General features: G+C 35.3%; 2 protein-coding genes and 1 long non-coding RNA gene across 4 annotated transcripts; 2 read left to right on the top strand and 1 right to left on the bottom strand.

Moving 5' to 3' along the window:
• The first annotated feature begins 83 nt into the window (after positions 1–83).
• On the top strand, positions 84–858 carry LOC149702569 (uncharacterized). The gene is made up of 3 exons (XR_016381757.1): positions 84–291; positions 355–481; positions 548–858. It is a non-coding gene; the product is annotated as an uncharacterized LOC149702569 (long non-coding RNA).
• Positions 835–5576, bottom strand: Mettl5 (Methyltransferase like 5). 2 transcript variants are annotated; one of them, XM_089866437.1, is made up of 6 exons: positions 5361–5576; positions 1675–1774; positions 1487–1601; positions 1234–1415; positions 1086–1168; positions 835–1025 (listed from the first exon to the last, which is right to left on the bottom strand). In XM_089866437.1, exons 2-6 carry the CDS (start codon positions 1772–1774, stop codon positions 879–881), a joined length of 627 nt encoding a protein of 208 aa, XP_089722563.1. In that variant the 5' UTR covers positions 5361–5576; the 3' UTR covers positions 835–878. The 2 variants fall into 2 exon arrangements, with proteins under 2 accessions (XP_089722563.1, XP_089722564.1); XM_089866438.1 differs by having other exon boundaries at positions 835–1008.
• LOC149702568 (BRCA1-associated RING domain protein 1-like) lies at positions 1910–4836 on the top strand. Its single transcript, XM_089866430.1, has 8 exons — positions 1910–2240; positions 2414–2470; positions 2539–2989; positions 3296–3549; positions 3606–3841; positions 3923–4024; positions 4093–4217; positions 4283–4836. Exons 1-8 carry the CDS (start codon positions 2092–2094, stop codon positions 4616–4618), a joined length of 1710 nt encoding a protein of 569 aa, XP_089722556.1. The 5' UTR covers positions 1910–2091; the 3' UTR covers positions 4619–4836.
• Positions 5577–10232: the final 4656 nt, after the last annotated feature.

Raw genomic sequence — 10232 nt, 5'->3', positions numbered from 1 at the left:
AATGATCTAATGGGGAGGGAATAAAGAAAAAATAAAGCTTGGGTAGGGGTGCCGGGTGCGGTCCCGTAAAAAGTAAGTTTGAATTATTTTTAAGAGTTAACGCGCGTATGTAATTGGTTGAATCACAACACGTGGTTTTTGTTTACAAAAAGAAAACACCCATGCACGTTCTTAGTGCCTCTTGAGATATTTGAAATGCCGATGTTAAATTTATTTATAAAGCTTACCGTCACGTAATAGGGCTTAAAACATTATTAATCATGAATTGCACCTTCCATAGGGCGTATTATGGTGAACAACTCGTTTAATACGTTTTAATTACACTTAACTCTAAGTATTTTGATTTAATTACAGCCCTGATGTCATATTCCAAAGAAACCAAGCTACCTCTATACCCAATGACAGTCGGATTCGGTTTTACTCTTTTCACCTGGCTTTTCGTGTACTTTGACGGTAGGCAACCAGGCGTGATACCAAGAAGGTAATTAAATTAATTATTAATTAATATCTTTAATTAGCTTCTTAATTATATCATAATTTTTGACAGAAATAACTTCAATAATATTATGGCAATATTAATTGGAGTAACCGTGGCAATTATAGTTTATTACGATTTGTAATTTAATTTGCCTATCGACGGAATTTTTTAGAAAATCAAAATGAATATTTTTAAACTACGCTAAGCCTTCAAACTTAAAAATATTACTTAGTATTATTTACTAATTTTTTTTTTGGCCTAATAATGTTTTTACAACATTTTTGACTTTTGTACCTGAATATGCCTGCATAGTTACAAATATATTTTCTAATAATGATTAAAAAAATAAGCGTGAATAATAAAAAACAACTTTTATTAAATTTTATTTGTTTATTATTTATTATTGTGGTATTGAAAAACGTATGAAATCAACTTCAATATCTTTACTCTTTTGCTTATGAAATTTATAGGACGATGGTAAGTCATATCTTAGTTGAGAAACCACCTCCATTTTGACACCCCAGTCCTTGCTTTTTAATTTAATGTGCTAATTAAATGCGATTAAATCAAAAAAAACTCGTAAAATTTTAACGAAAAAAATTACTACCTCTCTTGTTGAGCTTTTATGTAAACTGTACACTGCAGTATTAGCCATTGAAAAAGCCACTTTCAAAAATTCCATATCAATCCCTAATATTATTTAAATTCATTAGCAATTTTTACATTTAATCCTAATCTAAGTCTAGTTAAAATACCTTTGTTATTTTTGGTACCAAAGGGTGGATTCATAATAACAGTATCAAACTGTTTTTTCCACGTATTTTCAGACCCTACTATATCTAGTTGAAGTAGATCTATGTTTTCAATTTCAAACTCTTCAATATTATCTTTACTTAATTTTAAAGCATCCTCGTCTATATCTAACCCTAAAACGAAGCTAATTCCGTACAAGATTTAAAATAGGCCAATTGTTAGGCCTAATTTTAGCAGGTATAAAAAAATCCATACCTAGCATCGAGTAACGAAGCTCCTATTGATAAAATCCCACATCCAACACCTAAATCGGCAATCATCTTATTTTCAATATCGCCGTACTTATTTTGAATTATATGCAACATATTCGCTATAATTTTGAATAAATAACTCGTCAAAAAAGTCTTGAGAATAAATAAAGTTGTTTTTTTTAAAAAAAATACCGGATATGTGTGGACTGGTAGGATATTGCTCGAATTTTACTTTAGGATTTTCAAAGTTACTGACGTTTTGAAGCAAACTTTCCAATTGTTTAACTTTCATCTTAAAATAAAAGACAAAAAACCGGAAAAAAATCTGCATAAAACATTATGCAAATTCGTATTTTGGCGCGGAAAAGAAATTTGGCGGGGAAAAAGGGCGGGAAACGGTAAAGGGGGATTTGGCGCGCTAAGACGTCTACCGAGTCTCTCGTGCGTGTACACGGAACGGTCCACAGCGGGAGCGGGAAATACAGCGATGTCAATAAAGAAAATGGCCGCTTCGATGCGAAAACTGTCGTGATTGAGCGCCTTTTAACGTATTTCTCTAATAGTAAATTTTAGTTTAATGATCTTTATTTATTTTTAAACTTGTACAAAATGCCGGAAACCGAAAATTCAACTGAAACTGTACGTCGTGGCCGCGGCAGACCTCGAGGTGCCGGTAGGCCTAAAAAGGTTCGACAAGAATGGAAAAATACTAGAGCGGCTTTAGAAAAACTGGATAATTTGCTCAAATGCAAACTTTGGTATGTTTTTTAAATGAAAAATATAAGCTTATACGCGGTTGTCTGACTTTAAACACGAATTTATCAAAGTCTCCCATGAATAACTTATGTTTCTCAATATACTGTTAACGTAAACATAAATTACGTAATAATTATACTGCATATTTTAAACTTGCGTATACCTTTTCTTTAAGCGCTAACCAACTGAAAGAACCCCATTATGTTGGTAGTTGCGAACACACATTTTGCAAGTTAGTTAATTTCTTTTCCTACAGCTCAAGCATTATGTATATTAAAAAAAATGTTTATATCCCTAAAGATCATGCGTTGAAGAATATTCTGGCAAACACTGTCCAGAATGCAATGTACCAGTATTGGCTAGAGAATTACAACGTGATGTCACTATTTCTAACGTAATTAACTATTCAAGCCAGCTTAAAAACGTTATAAATCAAGATGAAACAACGTCGAACAAAGATAACTACGAGTCTAGTAGTGACGATTCTCTTAGCCCTATTACGACACGTAGAAATGGTTTGCAAGAAGAAAGTAAAAACGAAAATACTAAAATGGAAGTTGATGACAATGACAAAAATGCTGCGGCATCTTCCCCATCCTCTACGAGATCTAAAAGACGTTCAGGTCTCAGAGCAACCCATTCTAGCCCCCCGCCTAAACACGTTGAAATTTCCGATCCCCATAAACCAAATACATTGAGATTAAAACGCAACATAAAGGGTGAAACCCCATTGCATTTAGCAGCTATCAAAGTTAGTACCGCGTGAATCTACCAATAGAGTGCTGTCAGAAGCGCCGGTGTGACGTCATCCATGCTGTTTTCCCATAAAGAAAAAACGGTAACTGTCATGGTCGCCCATTGCTAAAGGCAGACTCTTGACGTTTAACCTTGGATCTGACGTCACAACTGACAGCACTCTATAGAGTAGTGGCACTCCATGTTAATTTCTCATAGAGCGTAACGTAGCCAAAGGCAGGGAGGTGCCATTACTCTATATTTACACGTACGAATGTCTTTGATTGATAAGTTTTGATTGAATATTCAAAAACTACTATAGGGGGATGTAGTAACAATCAGACGTCTTTTACATCAAGGAGCTAACCCAAATGAAAAAGATAACGCGGGTTGGACACCGTTACACGAAGCGTGTCATCACGGCCACATCACTATAGTAGAAATTCTCTTAGACGGAGGGGCATTCATTGATATACCAGCGTGCGATAATGAAACCCCATTACACGACGCAGTTAGCATGGGAAAAATTGATATTGTAACCTTATTGGTATCCAGAGGGGCTAATATCAATGCTAGGTAGTTACCGTTACGCTAACTACGTTAAAAATTGAAACTAACTTAAAGGATTGCAGAAATTCCGCTGGGATTACACCCTTGGATATGTCAAAAACTGAGGAAATGAAAGAGGCTTTAAACACTCCGGTGAACTTGCCTAGTTCGGGACAAAGTACAAAATCAGTTAGTTTGGTACCGAAAATAGAGGACATCATTTTGCTCAAAACTGGTTTAAATCAAGAGCAGGAAGAGGAACTGCTTAATTGCGCTGAGATTTTAAACGCAACTATTGTTGAGAAATTTACAGATGATGGTAGTTAAATTAACTAATAATTTAATTTACTTCTATGCACTTTTGCAAAGGTTAAAGGGTATTTCTCTTTTTCTAACATAGTAACTCATCTAATATGCGTGTGCGATGAAAGAGGACATTGCCAAAGAACTATGAAGTTCTTGCAAGCGATACTAACAGGAAAATGGATTCTAAATTATACTTGTACTGTCCCTTTTAGTTGTTTAACTACTTTTAATGTTAGGTATTAAATGCAAGTTTTCAAAAAATAGGGGTTGAGGAATGTATCGCATTTCGTAGACGCGTTTTCGAAGAACCATTTGAAGTTATTGGGAATAAAGTAAACCCCCTGAGCACTTACGGACCTAAAAGATCTAGATTAAACGCAGTGCAACAGGTAATATAACTCTAGTTAAACTAAATTACCGCAAAAAGTGTTTAACCCTTTGATTTTCGTTACAGTTTCCACCTTTGTTCGATGGATGCTACTTTTACTTGCACGGAACTTTCCAATTCCCATCCCCCAATCGCGAAAATCTAATAACCCTGATCAAACTAGGCGGAGGCGTTATTTTAAACCGCGAACCTCGTCCAGCTACCGCTACCACCATCAACATCGTCCCTTACCACGCCATCAAGGACGAAAATGGTTTCATATCCCCCGCTAATCAATTTATCGTCTATCAAGACATCATTCCACCGAGACTTAAATCAAATTGTGATAAATACATCCGTTGCGTTACATTTGGATGGCTTTTGAATTGTATAACTTCGTATCAATTATTACCACCAAATTAAAAGAAAAAAACTTCCAATTCATAAAAGCAAAGCTCAAGTTATTACATAAAAAAAACATTGCCTTAAACTGTACGTCAACTGAGATATATTTCATTTCGTTTATATAAAATGACTTAAAACATTTAAATGTTATCTAATTGAGTGGTCTGTCAAATTTGCGGTTTCCATTTAAGCATTTTGTCTTATTTATTTTACAAATAAAATATTTTTCTCTTCTCTTTTTGGCCCAGGCGTCTTTGTCTTTATCTTATTCATGATAAGCCTATGCTAATTTTAATTGATTAATACTTCCCTAGGCCTATGCTAATTTTAATTGATAAACACTTCCCTAAGCCTAATGCTAATTTTAATTGATAAACACTTCCCTAAGCCTATGCTAATTTTAATTGATAAACACTTCCCTAAGCCTTTGCTAATTTTAATTGATAAACACTTCCCTAAGCCTTTGCTAATTTTAATTGATAAACACTTCCCTAAGCCTATGCTAATTTTAATTGATAAACACTTCCCTAAGCCTATGCTAATTTTAATTGATAAACACTTCCCTAAGCCTATGCTAATTTTAATTGATAAACACTTCCCTAGGCCTAAATTAATTGAAATTATAGATAAGATTAATAATTAGGTTCTTAAATGATGGGACAATTCAGGTGGACACTTAAGAAACGGTAAGTAATCGACTAATCATAAGTGTTTTCTTTGAGAAAAACTCAAGATGCATGTTAGGCTTAGCGATACTCACTCTCGTTTTTGGTCTTTCTTAAGGGCTTTGAGAATTGACAGCAGGTGGGTAAATTAACTCTTATATAATGAGGGAAATACTTAAATCGTCGATATGTCGTTGCCAGTCGCGCTAAATTATATAACTACCGTTTAAATATGAGAATTAAGTGAAATAAATTGAAACTCGTGCTTTTATGGGGGCCGCCATCTTGAAAACAATTGGGTTAAAGTAGATAAACGTTTCACCCAACCACGTGGCGCGATTATTAAACAATTGTAGTAGTGGTTATGGTTAGAAGTGCCGTAAATATTTGAAATATATTATATGCATAAAATTAATTGGGATAAGCCTATTTATGCGGGTTAAAATGAATTGATTAGACTTTTCTCCTAGGGTCCTTGAACTTTAGTGGTAAAGTTTTGTTTTAAAAGATGTCTCTACAATGAATTTGACTTTTTTCGTAACTATGGTACGCCTTTCCACCTTGTTTTGTACAAATAGTGGGGGGTGATGTCAATGGTTGGATACTTGGGTTAATTATTTATTGTACTGTCACTAAAACCAACAGCCGGGTTGTCAACGCTCGATAAAGAAAAATATAGTACGTTCCATCGCTTTGCTTATTCCACCCACCACCACCACCCTTCCTCCAACAGGGAAATAGGTACGAACCGCAGGTGCAACGCACAATGCATCTATACATCAATGTCTACAAAGCTTAAACGTTCTATTTAGCATTTTACAATTGGAAGATATAATAAATATATTGAAAAATAATTTTAATATATAAAATTAGGAATATTGTCATTCGCAACAACTTGTGTACGTGTTAAGCCTAATTGGAAAATTAAAACAGTAAAGCACGTGTGATTTTTTATTTTCTCGCGCCAAAAAATTAAAAGCACGTGTAGTTTTATTTTCTCGCGCTAAAAAATGAATAGCACGTGGATTATTTTTATTTTCTCGCGCCAAAAATGAAAAACACGTGGATAATTCTTTATTTTCTCCCGCCATTCCAAACTTGAAAGATACAAGTTATTAGGTCGGTTTTTTTAAAACTCTACTAATTTATAGCGCAAACGTATTGACCTCGGTACCCATAAAGACCAGAGTGTTAGATCTACCATGTTCTAAATATAATTTCAGAGGCGGTGAAATAAAGGAAACCACGCCCGTAAGCGTTATTCCCAACTTATTTTGATTTTGTAACCATGGTAATGACCGCAATGAAAACATTATATCATAAAGAACGCCTTAAGGCTTGGGAAAGAAAAAAATCTAAAGAATTCTGTATGAATAACAATAACTTAGTTTACATAAACTAATTTTTACAAGATATTGATAGCTAGCCCGCTCTAGGTTCTCAACTTGTGGTATTTTTTCTAAATTTAATACAAATCACTAGTGGACATGCGCGTTGTTAAGAGAAAAGGGGCGTGTTCAAACTATAATCATTTTACGTCTCATAAAACTAAGCACGAAAGCTTGGGCTTTTTTACCCTGTCCCGGTTGGTGGTACAGTATCAAACCCAAAAAGCCCATAGAAGGTCAACAGGCGAAACCAGGCTGGCAATTTGAATTCAAATTATGATTGAAAGACATTGTCATGATAAGACTGGCCGGACCCATCCTTTTCTGATACCTTATAAAGTATCCTTAGCACGCTACCAAATCTAAACTCCCCTGCTTGCTAAACTGACTGAAGTCAGGAGGAACCTCGTGAGACCAGTCCGTCGTGATTAACCGTCTAAGACGCATTTTAAAGTTTAAACTTTTTGAAGTGCATTTTAAACGCTACGCTAATTTTAATGCCTTCCTAAATGGGAAAATATTTCGAAAATAATAAAGACTGAATAGATTTAATGGTCTTCAGAAAATATTGTAAAGGGAGTATAAATTACTGAAGTAAAATAATGTACACAATTTTTAAATTTCAACCTGGGTATTTGCTTTAAATTTAAAAACAATTATTCTTAGTAGCTGTATGCATTCCTACTATAAACAATAACCCAAAACGTAAGGTTTCCATGATCTCCTAGATTTATACAATAAAATTATATTAAATAAAAATACTACTTCGTCAATTTTAAATTTTGACCTAATTTCACAATTTTAAATTCCAAAACGAATCCCCGGAAGTTGAAAATCAAGTACACTACATTCCTATCAACCTATACACCAATAACCAATTCTCCCCATGGCACCCCAACATTTCCCACAATGCACTCACTAAGGGGGTGTTAAAGGGGTATACAAAAGAAGACTAAAAACGGGGTAATAAAAATCATAATGCCATCATCAAGCTTTCCAACGAAAAGGACCACACCAAAAAATCTGTTAAGTAATAGAACCAATTAAGCACAATATATCATAGGAAGAGGTGTTAAAGACGATATTCTAGGGTTAGCATTTGCCTAGCCTGTATTAAAACAAGACGGCCCAAGGGCTCGTAATAGTAGCCATATCGTACGAGTGAATAGCCCCTCTATACCCTACCCTAATGAGTGGATAACCCCTCTATACCTTACCCTAATGAGTGAATAGCGCTATCTTTTTCAATGCTTAAATGATCTACCGTGCATAAAATCAGAGTGAATAGCCCCTCGATTCCCTACTCTAAACAGTGATTAAATTATAACCGTATAAATTTACTTATGCTGTAATTCTAATATTCCGGCGAATCGAAGAACAGATAGTTTTTAGTGATAATCCCCTCGATGAGTTTACAACATAGACTTATGCCGATGCACACTTATCGCATCTTATAAATTTCTAACAAGGACTTATGCCCAGAAACGTTTGAAAGAGAAAGTTTAGTTATTGTGATTACGCATTTTAGTGATTATCCCCTCGAATTACCTTTAGCAATGCTAAAATGATCAAACGCATAACGCTCATTTAACACTATGTTAGCTCTATCTAAACCCACATTTGAATTAACCGCCAAAACGTTCCAGTCAAACATAACATAGATGACGATAGCTACCGAACGAGAACGAAAAACGGGGAAAATCGTTATCTATTTAATTAGCACATACATAAAAAACAACATAAATATAAAAACCCCAAACATACAAATTCATAAGTATCCGACCCCACAGATAAAAATTCAAAAGTTTCCGACCCCACAGATTAAGAGGTACCCCACCCCACATCACCCCGACATTTTAGAGATAAGAATAAATAATAAAAAACTCGGAGTTTCTATCAAGTCTCTATGGTTCAGTTGGTAGAATGTTTGCCTGTTGCGCCAGCGACCCGGGTTCGATTCCGGGGTCTGACCTGAAAAAATTTTAATTAAAATTAAATCTCTAACCGAGCCCAGTAACCCCTATGGGTGGGTTGTGGTAATATAAAGTTCCTTTTAAGCTAAAATCTGACGATAACGAAGCGACAACCCCGGCCACTACTACTACTACTACGACGGCTCGGGTCAAACTAAGAGCCTATCGTATACTACGATATGGCTAAAAAATCCACGCGAGCCACCCGTTAATGGGCAAGCTATTCAAGGCTCAAGAGAGAGACAGAGTATAGTGCCGGCCTCGGGTTTGGTCAAAATCCGAATAATCACAAAGACCCTTACTCTCTTTCTCTCTCTCGCGGGGGCCCTCTCTAACCTTACAAGGCCTAGAATCTACCCGGTCCTAAAACCAGGTGGGGCTTGCTTTTAGCTAGGGCGTATTCTTCTCGAGGGAGAACAAAACTGTGGTCAACGTAGAGCCATAGAGGATGTAAACCCCGGTACCCGGGATCATAAATTAACTAACTTGGAGAATCTATTATATTAAAAGAGTTTTGACCGCTGATACGACTTGATATGACGCCACTGTTAAGCTAAGCGATAATCAAACTAAGGAGACGATGGATGGACATTAAAAAAGGTGGTATAGACTAGTGACACCCCATGTTATTTTCTCATACAGCTTAATACAGTCAAAACTGGGGGATTAGCATTAGGCTATTGGTCATTTCGCACAATAGAATATTAAGGTTATAATAGTTCTGCTCGTCTCTTTTCTTAAATAGTTACTAGTAGTTAGATATCTAAGAGTTTTTAGTAGTTTACCTTCCATAAATTACTAGTAATTAAAAAAAAAATAGTAATACCATTAATTTCACGTTGAAAGATTTTGACTCAAAAATATTAAGCATTAAAAGTTTGCTACAAAACAATCCTTAGTACAATTCTAAATCCATCTTTCAGAGTCTAAGGTTCAATACAAAAATTCATATGCTTCCCATAAGACAGTACACCTGGGTACATAGTTTATACCCTCCTTGTCTTCTCCCCTTTTGGTGCACCCTTCTTTTTACTTTTATGTATATATATATATACAGTATACCCTGGAGCTGAAATCGATTAATTTAGTACAACTCTTTTTCATTCTTTTAAGCATAGGCTTAAAATGCCATCGAGCAATTACTTGTCGATTAGGTATTACAAGAGAGAGTGGGGTTCTTCGTGCGACCACACGCTATTGTTTGACCCAACCCCGGAATTATACGCGTAGTATGTATATTATATATAAAAAATCGCCCTTATGATAATTATAAAGCTTAGCCTTAGTATATAAAATAAGGTAGTACATGGTACACGAGGTGTATAAGTTCATAAGGTATGTTCATTCCATAAGTTTGTCACTGGTAACTTAGAAACTGGAGCTTGTCATGAAGTGATTGAAGTAGGTCATAGATTCAGGTAAAGTGAAGACGCCTGGTGAGGCACTGTCAAAGGCTTAGTAATGCAGACTAAATAGGACCTAGATGGAACTTGGTCCTGCAAAATTAATTAACCGAGTGTAGGACTTCAATTCTCGCTTCCGTCGTTCTCGAACTAGTTATCTCGAGCTGTAAGTATCTCAGTAAGCATTATGAGGTATTGGAATT

The sequence above is a fragment of the Phalangium opilio genome, unplaced genomic scaffold, assembly GCF_054372755.1.
Source record: "Phalangium opilio isolate 3A_F unplaced genomic scaffold, DU_Popi_V2 ptg000017l_1, whole genome shotgun sequence".
Classification (NCBI taxonomy): domain Eukaryota; kingdom Metazoa; phylum Arthropoda; class Arachnida; order Opiliones; family Phalangiidae; genus Phalangium; species Phalangium opilio.
The sequence above is the reverse complement of the archived record's forward strand: the minus strand, read 5'-3'. Positions and strand labels throughout refer to the sequence as shown.

Excerpts from the sequence above, each read along its gene's own strand:
- Mettl5 (XM_089866437.1), bottom strand. The coding sequence starts at position 1,774 with ATGAAAGTTAAACAATTGGAAAGTTTGCTTCAAAACGTCAGTAACTTT. Across the intron at positions 1,602-1,674 it reads TACCAGTCCACACATATCCG|CGAATATGTTGCATATAATT; the intron begins GTATTTTTTTTA and ends TCAAAATTATAG. Across the intron at positions 1,169-1,233 it reads TGGTACCAAAAATAACAAAG|GGATTGATATGGAATTTTTG; the intron begins GTATTTTAACTA and ends AAATAATATTAG.
- LOC149702568 (XM_089866430.1), top strand. The coding sequence starts at position 2,092 with ATGCCGGAAACCGAAAATTCAACTGAAACTGTACGTCGTGGCCGCGGC. Across the intron at positions 2,471-2,538 it reads TGCGAACACACATTTTGCAA|ATCATGCGTTGAAGAATATT; the intron begins GTTAGTTAATTT and ends ATATCCCTAAAG. Across the intron at positions 3,842-3,922 it reads TGAGAAATTTACAGATGATG|TAACTCATCTAATATGCGTG; the intron begins GTAGTTAAATTA and ends TTTCTAACATAG.